This window comes from Podarcis tiliguerta (assembly GCF_965153285.1).
Source record: "Podarcis tiliguerta genome assembly, chromosome: 18".
Taxonomy (NCBI): Eukaryota; Metazoa; Chordata; class Lepidosauria; order Squamata; family Lacertidae; genus Podarcis; species Podarcis tiliguerta.
Genome location: NC_139551.1, coordinates 2,918,406 through 2,938,362, shown reverse-complemented (window position 1 = coordinate 2,938,362; position 19,957 = coordinate 2,918,406). Strand labels below are relative to the sequence as shown.

Genomic DNA, 19,957 nt, shown 5'->3' with positions numbered 1-19,957 from the left:
TTAATCGCATCCTACGAGGGGAGGGTTCCCCCCCCCTTGTTTCGTGCCTGTCCCCACCTGCAATTTTCCATTATCCTTCCCCTCCGCTCGGCTGTCTGTGGGAATCAGTTGCAGAATTTAGGCGGTGGGGAGATGACAGCCGTTTAAGTGGAAAGGAAGTTCTGGATAATGTAACCGAGCGAGGTTTGGAGACGGGGGGGGGGGCTTTGTTTGTAAGGAGGAGGGGCTCACCCGATTCGCACTCGACTCTCGTTGCGTTCAGGTCGGCCGTGGCGTCCACAAAATGACAGATGGAAAACAGCCGGCAGCCCCGGTAGCAGGCGTTGAGGACGGCATCCTGGAAAAAAAATATTATGGGGGGGAGGGAAGAGAGGAGAGAGAAATTAAAGCATTCTGCATACCCCGCACAATGACAGGATCTTAAATAGCAGAGACATCTCCTTGCTGACAAAGGTCCGTATAGTAAAAGCTCTGGTTTTCCCAGTAGTGATGTATGGAAGCGAGAGCTGGACCATAAAGAAGGCTGATCGCCGAAGAATAAATGCTTTTGAATTCTGGTGCTGGAGGGGACTCTGGAGAGTCCCATGGACTGCAAGAAGATCAAACCTCTCCATTCTGAAGGAAATCAGCCCTGAGTGATCACTGGAAGGACAGATCCTGAAGCTGAGGCTCCAATGCTTTGGCCACCTCAGGAGAAGAGAAGACTCCCTGGAAAAGACCCTGATGCTGGGAAAGATGGAGGGCACAAGGAGAAGGGGACGACGGAGGACGAGATGGTTGGATAGTGTTCTCGAAGCTACCAGCATGAGTGTGACCAAACTGCAGGAGGCAGTGGAAGACAGGAGGGCCTGGCGTGCTCTGGTCCATGGGGTCACGAAGAGGCGGACACGACTAAACAACTAAACAACAACAACAACAATGTCCCACCGCTGTCACAGAATCAGAGTTCCCTCCCGGTCCCGTTTCCTTCCATTTCACCCTATACAAAACCCAATCCCAACGTTCGGTCTCTTGGTCACGTCTAGGTGTGACCAATGGATGGGAGCCAGAGGTTTAGGGCTATGCAGGTGGAGAGCAGGAAAACGAAAAAGGTAGTTTTGAGCGGGGAGATGTGAGTTCGGCCCCCGCCACCCGGAGCCTAGAATACGGGAGAATGCTTGACAAGATTTGTGCCTATCTTCAAGGGGCGTTGTACGGGTGGGTAGCTGAGATATATTTTTAAAATATTTATCAAAGGAAATATTTGCAGGCCCCTGTCTCTCTTGTATATATGTTTGCTGCTAAGGGCAATAAAAACCATTCGTTGAAAAATGGGCGGCGATGAACCGTTTTGGAAGGAACTGTTTTAATCGCCTGGTCGGAAAAGTTTTCAGCCAATGTTTAAAAGTTGGAAAACGCCGCAGAAAATCTAGTGTCCCGGTCAGATAATCTGTTCTGCCTGGGTCAGAACCAAATTGGGAGTCCTGTGTTCTGGGAAGCACAATTTAAGAAGGGTATCGACAAGAATATTCTTGGGGTGACCAAGATGGTCAAAGGGTCTGGAAACCGAGCCTGATGAGGAACGGTTGAAGGAGCAGGGTATGTTTAACCTGGAGAAGAGGAGATAGGAGAGGCATATTCCAAATATCTGAAGGGCTGTCACAGAGAAGAGGGAGCAAGCTCGTTTTCTCCTGAGCACGACTCGAGTTTTATATGAGAGTTTTACTTATTTATTAACGTTCTTAAGTTACATCGGTTAACATTATCATATTACATCACAAGGCTTATTATAATATAATTTTTTCAGCATGTATACAAAGTTTATATCCCTAAAGAAAAGAAACAAGGAGAAAAAACTATTCCAAAATCATATATGTACCAACACTTTGGACTTCTTGTCTATCCTCTTGTATATTCCTTTTTTATTGTAGATTTCTTTACATTTTATCTATCTCTCTCTATATAAGGGTCCGGTGACTTCTGTTTCAGGGTATCTGAAGAAGTGTCGATGCACACGAAAGCGTATATACCCAGAACAAACTTAGTTAGTCTCTAAGGACAATTTATTTAATTTATTTCAATAGGGACAGATTTAAGGTAAAGGTAAAGGGACCCCTGACCATTAGGTCCAGTCATGGCCGACTCTGGGGTTGCGGCGCTCATCTCGCTTTATTGGCCGAGGGAGCCGGTGTACAGCTTCCGGGTCATGTGGCCAGCAGGACTAAGCCGCTTCTGGCGAACCAGAGCAGTCATCTAGCTGGGCACCCCAGCGGTCATCTAGCCCAACCCGTTGCAATGCAGGGATCTCGGCCAAAGGACCCGCAACCGATGGCCTGGGGAGATTTCCGGGGGCCAGACAGAGAGTCCATGGGGGCCGCATTTCTCCCCCATTCCGGGCCATGCAGGGAGAAAGGGAGATTTCCAAAAGTCGTCTGTCGAGGTGGAATAGGTGGGAAATCTGAAAGATGTTTCCTTTCTTTTTCAAAGGGAAAATTGACGACCTTGTGCAGCAGCTGTCCAGCCGAGAAAGAGAGTTGGAGAGCTGGAGGAATAACCAGCAATGGTAAGAGTGACGAGGGTGAATTCATATTTGTTTTTGGATTTCCTGCTGGGTGGGTCGAACTTTCGTACAATCCTGCCAGGGCCGGATTTAGGTTTGATGAGGCCCTCAGCTCCTGAAGGTAATGGGGCCCTTTCTATGTCCAGCTGTCCTTTGTCCACAACAAATTGTCGCTGTTTTTTTGTGTTGAATATATGCTATATGGTAATTTACGGACCTAATAGGTATCTCAAGCCATTTGCCCATGTTGCCGTGCAACCAGTCCATGCAGAATGTAGGCACCCTATATAGGTAAAGGGACCATTAGGTCCAGTCACGGCCGACTCTGGGGTTGCGACGCTCATCTTGCTTTATTGGCTGAGGGAGCCGGCGTACAGCTTCCGGGTCATGTGGCCAGCAGGACTAAGCCGCTTCTGGCAAACCAGAGCAGCGCACGGAAACGCCATTTACCTTCCCACCAGAGTGGTACCTATTTATCTACTTGCACTGGTGTGCTTTCGAACTGCTAGGTTGGCAGGAGCTGGGACCAAGCAACGGGAACTCACCCCGTCATTGCTGGGATTCGAACCGCCGACCTTCTGATCAGCAAGCCCTAGGCTCTGTGGTTTAACCCACAGCGCCAAATGCTTGCATATAAATAACACAAGTATATATATATATATATATATATATATATATATATATATATATAAAATATCCATGTACATCGCTTAATGCAGGCAACCCTGAGATACAAAAACTCAGGTACCCCTCCTGGTTAATGTCTCGCTTGTCAAATTGCTCTCACCTAATGTTCAACCCAGGGACGCGGGTGGCACTGTGGGTTAAACCACTGAGCCTAGGACTTGCCGATCAGAAGGTCGGCGGTTCGAATCCCCACGATGACGGGGTGAGCTCCCGTTGCTTGGTCCCTGCTCCTGCCCACATAGCAGTTCGAAAGCACGTCAAAGTGCAAGTAGATAAATAGGCACCGCTCCGGCAGGAAGGTAAACGGCGTTTCTGTGCGCTGCTCTGGTTCTCCAGAAGCAGCTTAGTCCTGCTGGCCACATGACCCGGAAGCTGTACGCCGGCTCCCTCGGCCAATAAAGCGAGATGAGCACCGCAACCCCAGAGTCGATCACGACTGGACCTAATGGTCAGGGATCCTTAATGTTCAACCCAAATCTACCCTTCCTTGTTAACCTAAGCGTACTGTCCATCTCTGCACTAACTTTGAGGTTTTGGGGGGTTTTTTTGCAAACTGCCCTGAGGTTTTTCCCGTTTGCCTTCCTTTTTACAATCCAGCGGTGCAAAGATCTTACGAAACAGATAAATAGATGCCATTCGACAGCAGGTTGGGAAACGGGCCAAAGTCTTCTTTAATGAATAGAAAATTCAATTTGAAAACAGAAAAATGAAATAAAAGCAAGCCTGAAGAGGACGTTTTTAAAATTAATCCGACAGAGAGGGGGGAAAAAATATCATTCTTATTTTTAATTTGCCTTCCTGCGGAATTAGAGGGAGGGTTTAAAGTTTTCGCTGCATCACCTTTGCAATTGTCCCAGGAACATTTGACTGACAGGAAGGACATGAGAGCAGCCTCTTTGACCCGATTCAGCAACACAAGTCACGCCCCTCCGTTGGCTCCGGATCAGCACCAAGGAGAGAGGTGGGTGGCTGCATAGAACCTCCATGGCCAAGAACAGTCTATCAGGAAATTGCCAGCAAGCAGCGGAGGAAAACAGGGGCGCACACACACACACTAGTCCTCCACACTGACCTCCAAACCAGAGGCCGTATTTAAACGGGCCAAGAAATTTTAAACGCCTTAAAGAATTTAAGGATTTAAAAATATAGCATAGCTTGCAACCTCGGCCTGCTTATTTTAATCACGTCCCCTTCTCTCAGTGCATTCCCTGCTCCTTTCCCAGCACTGCACAAAATTAATCGTGTGTGTCGCAAACACGGCTTATGCAAACCCCCCCAAAAAAATAAAAATTGAATGCAGAAGAACAAAAGATGTTTTGGGAGACAGAATCCCCTGCACAGTTCAGGTTGTCTGCAGCTAAATCCTACGCAGCGCGGACCCGTTAAACGGAACGGCACACAGGTCGTCTCCTTTTGTTCCAGTGGGTCTACTCTGAGTATTTCAGCCCCCAAAGGCAGAGGCCGAAAGCCCCTTGGAAACAAGTATAGGTTGCGTGTCTGCGAAAGAGAGATGGGTGGGTTTTAGCTGGGGGGGGAGGGGAGCTATAGACGAACAAAAATAAAAATCAGACAGAGTGAGGCTTCTTTATCCGAAGCAGTTTTCTGCCGATGGACGGGCGGGAGGGGGCAGTGATGGAGTGCTACCTGCAGAAAGCAGATCCCACATGCAGGGGGGGGGAAATAAATTAAAGGACCTCGCACCTAAATAAAGCAATACACCAGATATGCCCCCCCCAATCAAAACGGATCATTTTAAAATGGCATGTTTCATTTTTATTTAAAAATTGCTTTCCCCCTCCTGTTTTTTTCTTCCCTTAAACCTTTCCCGTCTCTCTTTCCTTCCAGCCTGGAAAAGATGGATGCTGGTATTCTTCTCAGTTTAGGGGGCCACGAGGAGCGGGGGGGGGGGGCGCAGGCAGAGACAGGCATCAAAGGCGATTTATCTGCGTTATTTTTGATTCTCCTCGGGAATTTCTGGGTGCGTTTGAACCGAAAACAAGACCTTGGCGGAAAAAGGCCACCTTGGAAAGAGCAGAAACCTTAGACGCTAAAAGACCAAATTTATTCCTGCTTTTTTAAATACGACAATCGCTTTGAACTGAGCACGAATCTTGGGTTGCTTCGAGGAGCAAATCTACCCCTGCTTTTCAATGCGATGGCTTTCAATGGCGCACGAATTTCGGGTGCTCAAAGGAGCAAAATCCACGCCTGCTTTTCAATAGAATCGCTTTTAATCGCGCGCACATCTCGGGTGCTGAAGGAGCAGATCTTTCGCTGCTTTTAAATATAACATTCGCTTTTAGCCGTGCACGGATCTTGCGCGTTTGAGGCGTGCGCGCCCGGCGGTGCCATTTCTCTGAATGGCTTGCCTGCAACGCCATCCCCGACTCCGAGTAGACCCATTGGAACCACGGGGCGAGCTTGAACGTGGGTTTTTCCTCTCTCCCTGTCTCCCCCTCTGGGGGCAAGGGGTCTACTCGGAGTAGGAGCCTGCGCCGCGCGCCCCTGGGTGGGTTACCTTGGCGCCGGGGGTCTGGAGACGGAGGCTGGGCGCGCAGCGCGCTTGGCAAGCGGAGATATCGCCCAGCTGAGCCGAGAAAGGGTCGCCGTCTCCCGGCGGAGGAGAAGACGAAGGAGGCGGCGGAGGAGGAGGAGAAGGAGAAGAAGAAGGGGATGATGATGAAGAAGAAGGAGGAGGAGAAGCGCCGCCGAGGGCCGCCAGCCCGGCCCGCGGGAGCAGCAGGAAAAGGAGCAGCGCCGCGCCTTCGGCCATCCTGCCCGCCTGCGATGGAGGAGAAGATGGAGAGGCCCGAGGAAGAAGAAGAAGAGGACCAGGAGGAGGAGGAGGAGGAAGGCAGCCGAGGGAGCCCGGAGCGCGCGCAGGAGGAGGAGGAGGAGAAGCGTCGGGGGCGCGCCGGGCGAGCAGCGGAGCAGCCTGGGAGAGAGGGGGGGGGAAGGAGGGAAGAGGTGCCGGGGCTCAAGGGAGGGAGGAGCAGATAGGTGCCGGGGCTCAAGGGAGGGAGAAGGAAATAGGTGCTGGAGCTCGAGGGAGGAGGGAGGGAGGAAGAAATAGGTGCCGGGGCTTGAGGAAAGAGGAAAGAGGTGCCGGGGCTCGAGGGAAGGAGGAGCAGATAGGTGCCGGGGCTCAAGGAAGGGAGGGAGGAAGAAATAGGTGCCGGGGTTCAAGGGAGGGAGGGAGGAAGAAATAGGTGCCGGGGCTTGAGGAAATAGGATATAGGTGCCAGGGCTCGAGGGAGGGAGAGGAAATAGGTGCCGGGGCTGAAAGAAATGCGAGAGGGAAGAGGAAATAGGTGCTGGAGCTCAAGGGAGGGAGGAAAGAGGAAAAATAGGTGCCGGGGCTTGAGGAAAGAGGAAATAGGTGCTGGGGTTCAAAGGAGGGAGGAGGAGGGAGGGAGGAGGAAATAGGTGCCAGGGCTCAAGGGAGGGAGGAAGAAATAGGTGCTGGGGGTTGGGGAAGGAGGAAATAGGTGCTGGGGCTCAAGGGAGGGTGAAGTAGGTGTAGGAGACTCTCCACACAGTATACTCTGCCCAATATACAACAGGGCAGGTTCCCCTTTATTCCTCCAGAAGTCCAACACCATCTCCTTTGTCTTAGTAATATTTAGGTGCAAATTATTCTCTAATGCATTAGGGACACGGGTGGTGCTGTGGGTTAAACCACAGAGCCTAGGACCTGCCGATCACAAGGTCGGCGGTTCAAATCCCCGCAATGACGGGGTGAGCTCCCGTTGCTCGGTCCCTGCTCCTGCCAACCTAGCAGTTCAAAAGCACGCCAGCGCAAGTAGATAAATAGGTACTGCTCCAGCGGGAAGGTAAACGGCGTTTCCGTGCACTGCTCTGGTTCGCCAGAAGCGGCTTAGTCCTGCTGGCCACATGACCCGGAAGCTGTACGCCGGCTCCCTTGGCCAGTAAAGCGAGATGAGCGCCGCAACCTCAGAGTCGGCCACAGCTGGACCTAATGGTCAGGGGTCCCTTTACCTATCCTCTAATGCAGGAATATGCGGCTGTGCCATACGGGAATCGAACCTGCAACCTCGGCGCAATCGGCACCAAGCTCTAACCAACAGAGCTGTTTGGAAATAAGCAAGAACGCAAACTCATTGGCTCAGAGGCAGAGCTTCTGCCTCGCAGAAGGCAAAGGGGGCTTCCTTTGTTCTCGATTTTAATATAGGAATCCATGTGGATTTTAACGATTCATTAGACGCCACCTCTGATGTTTTATGGCCAGCGCAAGATGGGGATGCAAGGAAAGGTGCCAAACATGCCTCAGGGCATTGCAACATATGCATCTAAAATTCTAAATCAATCCTTTGCATATTGGGGATGAGTGGTGGAGAATTTTGTGGCACCGAGACAGGAAAGTAATTTTTAAGCTTTTAGATTCTGCATGCATGCGTTGACAGCAAGCATCGGTTTAAAAGTCTGTCTTAGGATGGGACATTTTCTGCCCCACCCAAGAGGGAGAATACCTTCCTCTTTTTAAGAAAACACATTTCTATTTTTTAAAAATAAATAAATGCAAGAGACGAGGCATGCCAGTTTTGCAGAGGGCCTTCTCGGTGGTGGCGCCCGCCCTGTGGAACGCCCTCCCGTCAGATGTCAAGGAAATAAACAACTACCTGACTTTTAGAAGGCATCTGAAGGCAGCCCTGTTTAGGGAAGTTTTTAATGTTGAATGTTCTGTTGTGCTTTTAATATTCTGTTGGGAGCCGCCCAGAGTGGCTGGGGAAACCCAGCCAGATGGGCAGGGTATAAATAAATAAATTTATTATTATTATTATTATTAACCTTGCAGATAGGTTAGGGGGTGGAGAAAAGGCCCACCCATTAGGACTCTCTCACTTAGCTGCAGCTCTTGCAACCCGGCTGGTTCTTTCGGGTGCTGATGACGAGCCTCATCCATATTCCTAAGCTCTTTGGGGCATTCGGCCGTGGTGAGAACACTGAACTGCCTGGCCTGAGCCAGCCTCCGGACTCTTCCGATGGTCTTAGCCCCTCTAAGTGAATGAATCAGTCTTTATTTGCACCAGCCATAGCAGTAAAACAGCAATACGATATACAAAGAATAGAAATAAAAAGTCAATTATATACAATACATGTTAGGGTTTTGAATCAGTAGTCAAACAGTGGATCTGATTCTGATTGCCCCAGCGAAAAACCTTGCCACCTTTGCCATCACCTGCTCCTCTTGGTCTGCCAAGGGAAAGGACACTGGGGCAGTGGCTGGGCGACCTGGAATGGACGATAAAAGAGGGGTGATAATCTCATTCCTCAAGTCTTTATCAAGAGGGCAAGCCAGAAGGGCATGTGCCACCGATTCGGGACTGCCGTCTCCACAGGGACGTTTTTTGTGTGGGATCTGTTGGAATCGTCCCTCAAGTCCAGCCGAGGGCAAGACATTCAATCTTGTGAGAGTCAAAGAGCGTCTATATTTTGGAATTGCTAGGTGATGCAGAAAAGCAATGACAAACCTAGACAGCATCTTAAAAAGCAGAGACATCACCTTGCCAACAAAGGTCCGTATAGTGAAAGCTCTGGTTTTCCCAGTAGTGATGTATGGAAGTGAGAGCTGGACCATCAAGAAGGCTGATCGCTGAAGAATTGATGCTTTTGAATTATGGTGCTGGAGGAGACTCTGGAGAGTCCCATGGACTGCAAGAAGATCAAACCTCTCCATTCGGAAGGAAATCAGCCCTGAGTGCTCACTGGAAGGACAGATCCTGAAGCTGAGGCTCCAAGACTTTGGCCACCTAATGAGAGGAGAAGACTCCCTGGGAAAGACCCTGATGCTGGGAAAGATGGAGGGCACAAGGAGAAGGGGAGGACAGAGGACGAGATGGTGGGACAGTGTTCTCGAAGCTACCAGCATGAGTCTGACCAAACTGCGGGAGGCAGTGGAAGACAGGAGGGCCTGGCGTGCTCTGGTCCAGGGGGTCACGAAGAGGCGGACACGACTAAACAACAACAGGTTATGCAGATAGGGTGCTGGAGAGTTGAAACGGGAAGGTGGAAAATAGTTGTACCACGGGCAAAATTTCCTTATTGTGGCCAAGTCGTTCCGACGCTCGCTACCATTTCGGCGCTGACAAATGAGACGGTCTGCTTTACTAGAGTACAAAGTGATGTCATGCGGATGCCAGGTGCCCCGTCGCTTCAACACCCCGGCCGATGATGTCACCGTGCCTGGTCCCCCCATTTTTCATCAGGCCCGTGGTGACAGCTCGGCCGCCCTCATCCGTCTTCCGAGGTGGCGAAAGGCCCGTCCGGGAACGCCATGGCATCATGGCCAAGGAATGTGGCTCGGATCCTGTTCCCCGGTCGTGAACATCTGTTTGGCTTGCCAACGATCCGTGCGAGACGAGGGCAGAAAGCAGCGGGCGCCTTGGCATCCCGCTCCGAATTCTCAGCGGGTGCACGGCTTGTCAAAACACCAATCGGTTCGGGTCAAGGCTGGCCTCCCGTACTTTTTGACCACCCTGTTGTCGGGGGGGGGGGCTTCTCCCCCTACGCCACCCCACCGCCTCCGTCCCTGGGTCCATCACTCGCTTCCCAAGGAAGGAGGGAGCCGTTAATTTGTAATCACGATCAAAGACATTTTGCAATCGCCTCATATTTCCCCTCCAGAGCATCTTGGATGTGCCATTGGCGTGTAGGGAATCTGTGCCTTGCGTTTCTAGGGCGTATGGGGAAATTATTTATTGAATTTATACAGTGCTTTCCCCCCTAGGGGTACGCATACCCCAAAACATTTTGCTAATCTTTGTCCTTTTGTCCGTTTACTGTCTTTATTTCCCCCGATTCGAACTACAGTGGTACCTCGGGTTAAGTACTTAATTCGTTCTGGAGGTCCGTTCTTAGCCTGGTATTGTTCTTAACCTGAAGCACCACTTTAGCTAATGGGGCCTCCCGCTGCTGCCGCGCCGCCGGAGCACGATTTCTGTTCTCATCCTGAAGCAAAGTTCTTAACCTGAAGCACTATTTCTGGGTTGGCGGAGTGTGTAACCTGAAGCGTATATAACCCGAGGTACCACTGTATCAGTAATACCCAAGGCAACACGACGACCAAGCACAACAATGCAATATCAATATAAACTCTTTATATAATCTATACTGAACATTGAACAATATGAAATACGCATTCTCTGCAAAACCATCAGAAATCTTATGAATCTCTGAAAGTCACAAAATACGCACACTTGATGGATTCTCTTGAAAATATAGAGCCAAATAAACAAGAGATTGTTCAATGTTCCGTATAGATTACCGTATTTTTCGCTCTATAAGAAGCACCAGACCACAAGACGCACCTAGTTTTTGGAGGAGGAAAACAAAACAAAACAAATATTCTGAATCTCAGAAGCCAGAACAGCAAGAGGGATCGCTGCGCAGTGAAAGCAGCAATCCCTCTTGTTGTTCTGGCTTCTGGGATACCTGCGCAGCCTGCATTCGCTCCCTAAGACGCACACACATTTCCCCTTACTTTTTAGGAGGGAAAAAGTATATACGGTATATAAAAAGTTTATATGGATATTGCATTGTTGTGCTTGGCCGTCGTGTTGCCTTGGATATTACCATAATGGTTTGCAACACAGGGGTTTAATTGTTTGGGATATTTGGCGCAAGGCGCACCCTTCTGGGAACTGTAGCGCCACGGTAGGAAGACTACAGTTCCCACGGTTCTTTGGGGGGAGCGCCACACACTTTCCCAACGCGCTTCAGATGTCTAATGCAAGCCTCGTTTTTCACCGGGGTCTGCAAAGTTCTGCAGCCCCCCCTGCAAGTCAAAGATGCACCCTTGACCCCAGAAGGTGTGTGATTTATGACTCCAGTTCCGCAACACATGTGAACGGGAGAACAAGACCATCTCTCTTCCCACCTGCGTCAGCCCGCCTCCCCCCCCCCTGCAGCGTCCGACCCCGTCCAAACCAGCTTTCCCTTTCATCTCCACCCCAAACCCCCGCTGCGGATACCACCCTTTCTCCACCAAACCTCATTAACGTAATTTATTGCCTTGCGCAAACCCCTCTCCCCCCGCGGCTTAATGGGGAACACATGGGAGGGGTTAAGAAAATTGGAACGGGCGCAATGGCCCAGGGAGAAGGAAGGGGGCGCGATGTGGTTTTGCAATTCTCGTGGGTTCCAGTTCTGGATAAGTCTTCTTTTTGGGGGGGGGGCACAGCTGCACTTTTGCAAAGTTCGCTCCCTAATAATAATAATAATTTATTATTTGTACCCCGCCCATCTGGCCAAGTTTCCCCAGCCACTCTGGGCGGCTTCCACAGAGACAAAAAATACACTAGGATGTCACACATTAAAAACTTAAGATGCCTTAAGATGTCTTCTGAATGTCAGGTAGTTGTTTATCTCTTTGACGTCTGATGGGAGCGCGTTCCACAGGGCTGGCGCCACCACTGAGAAGGCCCTGTGCCTGGTTCCCTGTAGCTTTGCTTCTTGCAGGGACGGAACTGCCAGAAGGCCCTCGGAGCTGGACCTCAGTGTCCGGGCTGGACGGTGGGGGTGGAGATGCTCTTTCATGGATACTGGGTATATTGGATGAATTTTTGCATCCAATTCTGCTCTGTTTCAGACACGAAATGTGAAGCGTTAAGTCGTGTGACGAAGTGTGGCTGCATGAGGCCCAAGGCGACCCTGTCGTATGTCTGGCGTCCTGTTCTCACAGCGGCCGACCTGGAAAGCCTGCAAGCGTTGTCCTGAGTGCGAGAGGCGCTCTGCGGTTTCCGGCGATTGGTACTTAGGAGCGCTGCTGCCACCGACTGCCTCCTGGCTAGCTGCAGATGCAGTTAGGAAGAACCAGACACACAAATATAGGATGGCGGACACCTGGCCTACTAGCAGGACATGAGAAAAGGAGCTAGGGTCTTGTGGTGGACCAAAAGGAGAACATGAGCCCGCAGTGTGATGCAGCAGCAAAAAAGGAGAATGCTAGGCTGCATCCACGGAAGGGTTTGTTATTTTTATAGAGGTCTGTTAGGCGATGTGGGCCTTTGGTTTGCCAGGTTTTTACCTGGAGGTTTTGGGCTGCGTGATGGAATAGTGGGAATTAGTGGAGATGGGGTTGGGGACAGTTTGTCTATGTCTGTTTCCTGTGCTTTAAGCATGGTCCTTAGTATTCTCAAAAAGTACAGTCTCTGCTGCGCCTTCTTCACAAGCCCCCTTGTGTTGACACTCCAGGACAGATCCTCTTGTAATTCAATGCCTAAAAATCTGAACGTTGTTACCCTCTCCACACAGACCCCATCAATCAAAAGTGGCTGGACATTGCTCTTCTGTCTCCTGATGTCCACCACAAGTTCCTTTGTCTTCCTTGTATTTATGAGCAAATTGTTAGCTCTGCACCACTCCTGTCAGCAAAGGTTTTAGACGCTTTCAGGTCAGTTGGCAACCTTGAACGCCGCCCTGGCCATTTGTGTGTTTGGGACGATCGGCGAAGATGAGAGGAATTGAGATTTATGCGCCCTGGCAGGAAAACCGCTCTATGCACCTGCTCACAATATGCAGAGTTCAACTCCAGAACTGCCCGGGTTTTAATAGGAAAAACCTCCCCGTCTCTTTGCAAGAGGCTAATATTTACAGTCTGTTCCCCTCTCGGCCTCCCCTCTTTCTCCAGGCAAGACGGCTCGGTTTTGCGGCTTTCCTTTCCAATATATAAAAGGATGTCACATAGAGGAGGGAGAAAGGTTGTTTTCTGCTGCTCCAGAGAAGGGGACACGGAGCAATGGATCCAAACTACAAGAAAGAAGATTCCACCTAAACATTAGGAAGAACTTCCTGACAGTAAGAGCTGTTCGACAGTGGAATTTGCTGCCAGGGAGTGTTGTGGAGTCTCCTTCTTTGGAGGTCTTTAAGCAGAGGCTTGACAACCATGTGTCAGGAGTGCTCTGATGGTGTTTCCTGCTTGGCAGGGGGTTGGACTCGATGGCCCTTGTGGTCTCTTCCAACTCTATGATTCTATGATTCCTTTCCAGAGGTTAAATATTATTATCTTATTCTCATGAATAGGGCAGCTGCAAGCCCCAGGGTTCAATTGTCCTCCAAGTAGCGCCAGGGAAGGCCTTTACCCGAAGCCATTTATTCCACAACCTTGAGGACCAGAATCTTAGTTTATTTTTAAAGGATGCATCTGCAGAAGATCTCGAGGTAGGGCTGTGGAAGACTCGCCGTCTGAACGCCCCAAAAGCAGCTGCCGGTCAATACTGAATTGCGATTCCTGCATTGGAAGGGGTTGGGATGGATGACCCCCCGGTGTCCCAACTCGACGATTTCCAGGTAGGGCTAGCAATGTCCCCTGCCTGAAACCATAGAGACCCACCTGCTGCTGCCAGCCAGGGAAAGGAAATGTTGAGCCAGGCTGGCAGAAATTTTGTGAGATGACGTTTGCTGTTTGAACAAGCAATCCTTCTTGATATCGTTGAGTTGAGGTTAGGCAACATTTTGTCAATAAAAAGGTTGCCCCACACCTTTCGGCGGCGCAGCGCTGTCAATTTCCTTATTGCTACAAGTTTGGGGTTTTTTGTGTGTGTGTGTTTGTGTGTGTAAGAGAGAGAGGCCGGTTTTATTACCTAAGAGCATTAAAAGCCCATTTTAATTGCACAACTGGGATTTAGTCAGGATGTGATTCTGCAATTGTGTCCTGAAAGGCTCCTTTGGGGACGGAGAGACGCTCCGAGGAGGAAAGACGGCAGGCGTTGGGACTTCCCGGTTGAAAGGGAAGGCGAATGGGAAGTTTGTGGAAATTATGCAAAAGCCTGGAGGAAAACAGAAAGAGGAAACTTTCCCCTCCCAGTCTCGTTACGCTAGAAGGCATGGAAATCCGAGACAGCTGAACGCTGGGAGATTCCAGATGGAAGGGCTGTGTTATGTTTTCATGGAGCTTCCAGGGCCACAGGCAGTCTATCTTGATTCCTCCGTTCTCTCTGGGCATCTAGTTATCTCCCGCTTGGACTACTGCCATGCGCTCTCCGTGGGGCTACCTTTGAAGCTAACTCGGAAACTGCAATTAATCCAAAATGCGGCAGCCAGACTGGGGCCTGGGAGCAGCCGCCAAGTCCGCATAACACCGGTCCTGAAAGACCTCCATTGGCTCCCAGTACATTTCCGAGCACAATTCAAAGTGTTGGTGCTGACCTTGAAAGCCCTAAACAGCCCAGTATCCCTGAAGGAGCATCTCCACCCCCATCGTTCAACCCGGACACCGGGGTCCATCTCCCGAGGGCCTTCTGGCGGTTCCCTCCCTGCGAGAAGTGAGGTTACAGGGAACCAGGCAGAGGGCCTTCTCGGTGTTGGCGCCCGCCCTGTGGAACGCCCTCCCACCAGATGTCAAGGCAATAAACAACTGTTTTACTTTTAAAAGACAACTGAAGGCGGCCCTGTTTAGGGAAGTTTTTAGTGTCTGACACTGTGTTGTTTTTAATATTTGGTTGGAAGCTGCCCAGAGTGGCTGGGGAAACCGAGCCAGATGGGTGGGGTATAAATAAATTATTATTATTATTATTATTATTATTATTATTATTATTGGAACAGGATGCCCTGCTAGCTGGGCCGCTGGCCCTGATCCAGGAAGGCTCTTTGGTGCAGAAGATAAAAAGGGGAATTAAGAAGGAGGTCAGTTTCTGTACAGCCCCAAAACCAAACCCTGTTCTTCCACTCTGGCCCCTGTCCAGACCCACCTGCGTGCCAAATGCGAAGTCTAGTTTCTCTCGAAGGGATGAGGAGAGAGACCGCTTGGGCTTGCAGGGAAACTCAAACACAACAGCTCCTTCGAAGGGATAAAGCAATTTTCCACATCGCCCCCGCACTGTGCGCTAGCAAACAAAACAAAAACCTCTCCCGTCTCTCTCTTTCTCTGTGCCAAGCGCCACTTCCTTGAAGGCCTTCTGTCGAGACCCGGGAAGACCAGTTTTCTTTTATTTCGCTCCGTCATCGCTTATCTTCCCTCCCAAAATAAGTATGACCACAATAGGGTCACAGAAACTCGAAACTGTCCCTGTTTTCCTGGGACAGCCCCGGTTTTACAGAAGCCGTCCTGGTTTCTGACTTGATTCCGGAACGTCCCACTTTTCCTTAGGATGTCCCTATTTTCAGGGGAGAAACGTTGGAGGGGATGGAATAGGACGTCCCTATTTTCACAATGACCAACCTAGACAGCATCTTAAAAAGTAGAGACATCACCTTGCCGACAAAGGTCCGTATAGTAAAAGCTATGGTTTTCCCAGTAGTGATGTATGGAAGTGAGAGCTGGACCATAAAGAAGGCTGATCGCCAAAGAATTGATGCTTTTGAATTCTGGTGCTGGAGGAGACTCTTGAGAGTCCCATGGACTGCAAGAAGATCAAACCTCTCCATTCTGAAGGAAATCAGCCCTGAGTGCTCACTGGAAGGACAGATCCTGAAGCTGAGGCTCCAAGACTTTGGCCACCTCAGGAGAAGAGAAGACTCCCTGGAAAAGACCCTGATGCTGGGAAAGATGGAGGGCCCAAGGAGAAGGGGACGACAGAGGACGAGATGGTTGGATAGTGTCTTCGAAGCTACAAACATGAGTCTGACCAACCTGCGGGAGGCAGTGGAAGACAGAAGTGCCTGGCGTGCTCTGGTCCAGGGGGTCACGAAGAGTCGGACACGACTAAACGACTAAACAAAAAATTTTCACAGGAGAAACGTTGGAGGGGATGGAATAGGACGTCCCTATTTTCAGGGGAGAAACATTGGAGGGGATGGAATAGGACGTCCCTATTTTCAGGGGAGAAACGTTGGAGGGGATGGAATAGGACGTCCCTATTTTCAGAGGAGAAACATTGGAGGGGGTGGAATAGGACGCCCCTATTTTCACGGGAGAAACGTTGGAGGGGATGGAATAGGACGCCCCTATTTTCACGGGAGAAACGTTGGAGGGGATGGAATAGGACGTCCCTCTTTTCAGGGGAGAAACGTTGGAGGGGATGGAATAGGACGTCCCTATTTTCAGGGGAGAAACGTTGGAGGGGAACTCCTGTTTCTCCTCTATTTCTCGGTTTGTTGGAATTATTTCATAAGATGCTGAGCCTTTGCCTCGGACTGGTGTATGTCTTAGTACGGACCTGTTTGGATGCATCAGTCGATGTCTGTTTCGAAGGACGTTCTGTAGGTAAAGTTTTGAATAATATCTAACGGGTCCGGACGATGCTTCGTTTCCAAAAGGATCCGGTTTTTATGCATCCCGTGCAATATGAATAACTGCAAGAGACACAGCATAAAAGGAACGTGATTTGGGAGGGAAGAGGAAATAGGAAAGCTCAGGCACTTCAGAGATAGACTGCTTCTGAACTTGGCTGCATTTAGCATCCTGGCTGACGGAGATGAAGATAATTCTTGAATTTTGTCTCACCTGCGGCGGATCTGCGTCCCCCAGGCCCCACCCACCCCAAAGCCCCACCCCTACCTGCCTAGCTCCACCCCTTGACCCTTCCAGGCACCGCCCCTTTCACTCCCCTTGCATTGTGGGGGGAAATGGGGTTTTCTGCTGCGTTCCAAGAAGAGAAAAGTTCTTTGTTATCCCCTATTTGGAGAGAAAGGAGTTAAAAGGGGCGAAGGAGGTTAATAAATGAGCTATTAATCTGGCAATGGTAGTGAGTAAAGATTTCAAGTGGGAAACACTCTAAGTCTGCGGGATTCTTCGCATTTCTGCCTCTTTTATTTGCCCCCAAAGTCCTTTAAGAAAAGGAAGGATGTAGCATACATCTTGGCTGAGTTGTCACGCCACAAAGTCAGATGTTTCTTTCTAACAGCCAAGAGTTTTGCGAGGGCCACGATTCCTGGCACATGCTTACCTCGGAGCGGGGCGTCTCATCGAACACAGCGATGTCTTACTCCCGAGTAAACGCCGCCACCGCCAAACGAGAAATGCAAGTTTGCGCTATGTGAGCGAAGCGCCGCATTTTCAAAGCGCATCTCCCACCCCGTCCCGAAGAACCAGTTTGCTCAGGGCGCCGGGAGTTGTAGCGCGGAAACTATAACTCCCAGACCTCGTGAATGCGGGGGTTTTCGGTGTATGTTGCGCACGCAGCCAGGGCACAATTGGGGCAGACCCACAGTACGCAAAATACGGAGAATTTTGGGAACTGTAGTTTAAGGGTGCAGAGGGGAATTTCAGTTCCAGGAACTTTTTGAGGCTTTAAATGTATAGCGATTTTATTCAGAGAGTTGGATGGGGCCCCCTGAGTCATCTAGTTCAGCCCCCTTTGCCCCAGCTACAGCAGGCCGGTGGCCCCCAGAAGGCTTCACACAAAGGAAAATGGCCCTTGCGTTTTAAAACCCCCCCATGGTAATAAGCCAATTAAACCTCAGGCAGTGAGGGACTCTCCTCTGAAGAAGGTATTTCGACAGTGGCCAACTGTTAGGGATGTTGTACACCCCACAAACAGTGTGTGTGTGTGTGGACCAAATGACCTAGGCGGTCTCTTCCAACTCCACAATGTGTCGAGCGGCGCCTGTGGAACCCCCCGCCACAAGATGTCCACCCGGGGCTCGCTTGCACGCTCCGCCGCTGAGCTACGGCCAGTTCCCCGAAAGAGACGAAGCAAGTTTCTAGTCCTCACAGTTCCGTACAAACGGCCTGCGCCATCACGAACCTGGAAAGCTGACGTATATATACCATAATAATAATAATAATATTATAATAATTTATTGTTTATACCCCACCCTTCTGGCTGGGTTTCCCCAGCCGCTTCCAGCAAAATATTAAAATACAATAATGCCTCAAATATTGGACTGGACCGTGTGTGGGGGGGGAGTTCGATGGGGCAAATCTTAATACTTGGTGCACTAAAATGTGGCCTATTGCTGTTCTGGAGGGGGGAAATTTCATATTCTTCAGCGTCCCTTCCATCTCCTAAATTCTGTGATTCTACCTGCTTGGCCTGACTTTAAAAGGGCTTGTGCAGAGTTCCTCCGGCCTTGGGCCTAGAAAGCAGTTTTGCCTTCGCCCTGGGAAAAATCCGCTCTTTCGCGATAAATCGGAACCAACAGCCGTCCGCAGAAAACCTGGCTGCTGTTTACTCCGATCCAGTGCTGAAGCACAGCCCTTTCTTTTGCTTGCCAGCAAGGAGGAACATGGACCCTGCTTGGCTGATATATTGACTCTGAATCCTAGAATCATAGCTATGGGAGGGACACCCAGGGGTTCTGTAGTCCACCCCCCTGCAATGCAGGAATCTTTTTTGCCCCACGTGGGACTCGAATCACGTTCTGGGCACCACAGTTCTGGGCACCACAGTTCAAGAAGGACACTGACAAACTGGAACGTGTCCAGAGGAGGGCAACCAAAATGGTCAAAGGCCTGGAAACGATGCCTTATGAGGAACGGCTAAGGGAGCTGGGCATGTTTAGCCTGGAGAAGAGGAGGTTAAGGGGTGATATGATAGCCATGTTCAAATATATAAAAGGATGTCACCTAGAGGAGGGAGAAAGGTTGTTTTCTGCTGCTCCAGAGAAGCGGACACGGAGCAATGGATCCAAACTACAAGAAAGAAGATTCCACCTAAACATTAGGAAGAACTTCCTGACAGTAAGAGCTGTTCGACAGTGGAATTTGCTGCCAAGGAGTGTGGTGGAGTCTCCTCCTTTGGAGGTCTTTAAGCAGAGGCTTGACAACCATATGTCAGGAGTGCTCTGATGGTGTTTCCTGCTTGGCAGGGGGTTGGACTCGATGGCCCTTGTGGTCTCTTCCAACTCTATGATTCTATGAATCCACAACCCTGAGATCAAGAGCTTTGTGCTCTTCCCGACTGAGCTATGCTGCTGCGCCACACATGACACAACAGTGCCCACGTTGTGTATCACCTTGCCTTGTTTAACTGTTGCATTATAAATCCTTCCTGTCGCTACTTTACACGCCTACCTGTGGTTTATTTATTTTTGGTTCGGCTTCTGTTTGACGGCTATCCTCAGTTGTGTACGGACTGTGCAAATTGTCAACGAGAGATCCTTGTAATAATTATAATAATAATAATAATAATAATAATAATAAATTTTATCTATACCCTGCCCTCCCCAGCCAAGACCGGGCTCAGGGCGGCTAACACCGAAATATAAAAAACAATGGATTAAAATACAGCTTTTAAAAAAACCAAGATTAAAATACAACATTAAAACATTAAAATGCAGCCTCATTTCAGTGGAACTCAATCAAAAACTTTTTGGGGGGAGAAAAACGTCAGGTCTTCACCAAGGCTAACTTGTATATGATTTTTTTAAAAAGAAATAACCAGAAGCTAAAGTTCTAGTCCTCATGAGAACAGCCGAGTTTCTGTCTCCTCCTAGATGCTGGAGATTCGAACTCAGGACCTCTGGCAAGCAAACCTGGGGGGGTGGACAGAGAATGCCAATCCCCGCGACCCCGAATAAAAATTCTTAATTAAATCTCAGTTACGTTAACCAAAACCTGGGGAAGAGGTGGAGCCCTCCGTGCCCAAAAAAGGGATTTTTAAAATTTTTATTTTAGAAGCAGGGTGGTGGTGGTTCCTCTTTTGAGGCCTGGCTAAAGAGAGTAACTCCGTTGGGAGGTTTTCCTCCTCGTCCGAGATTTGTCCCGCTTGGTGTGGGATGGGTGATTCATCCGGCGAAAGGTCGAGAGAAAATAGCCACTAAAACAAATTCCCGGCAGCTGGGTGACTCAGTGGGTGTGTGATACACAAAACCGGCCCCCCAGGATAAACC

At 49.8% G+C, this 19,957-nt stretch overlaps 1 protein-coding gene and 1 long non-coding RNA gene across 5 annotated transcripts in view; one reads left to right on the top strand and one right to left on the bottom strand.

Annotated features, from left to right (window-relative positions):
* TMEM59L (transmembrane protein 59 like) overlaps positions 1-19,957 on the bottom strand; it is a 35,905-nt gene that overhangs the window by 12,350 nt on the left and 3,598 nt on the right. For 2 of the 3 annotated variants that reach the window (XM_083421786.1, XM_083421787.1), the window contains exons 1-2: positions 5,745-6,112; positions 232-337 (exon numbers count right to left, since the gene is read on the bottom strand). In XM_083421786.1, coding sequence (XP_083277912.1) covers positions 232-337; positions 5,745-5,999 — 361 coding nt within the window. In that variant the 5' untranslated portion in view covers positions 6,000-6,112. Of the gene's footprint in view, positions 1-231; positions 338-5,744; positions 6,113-19,957 lie in introns of those variants that run through there. The other variant, XM_083421788.1, reaches the window with a different exon arrangement.
* Positions 6,169-6,743, top strand: LOC310668649. Of its 2 annotated transcripts, none has more exons than XR_014506753.1 (3): positions 6,169-6,226; positions 6,300-6,464; positions 6,653-6,736. It is a non-coding gene; the product is annotated as an uncharacterized lncRNA (long non-coding RNA). The 2 variants fall into 2 exon arrangements; XR_014506752.1 differs by lacking the exon at positions 6,169-6,226 and adding an exon at positions 6,577-6,605 and having other exon boundaries at positions 6,284-6,435; positions 6,653-6,743.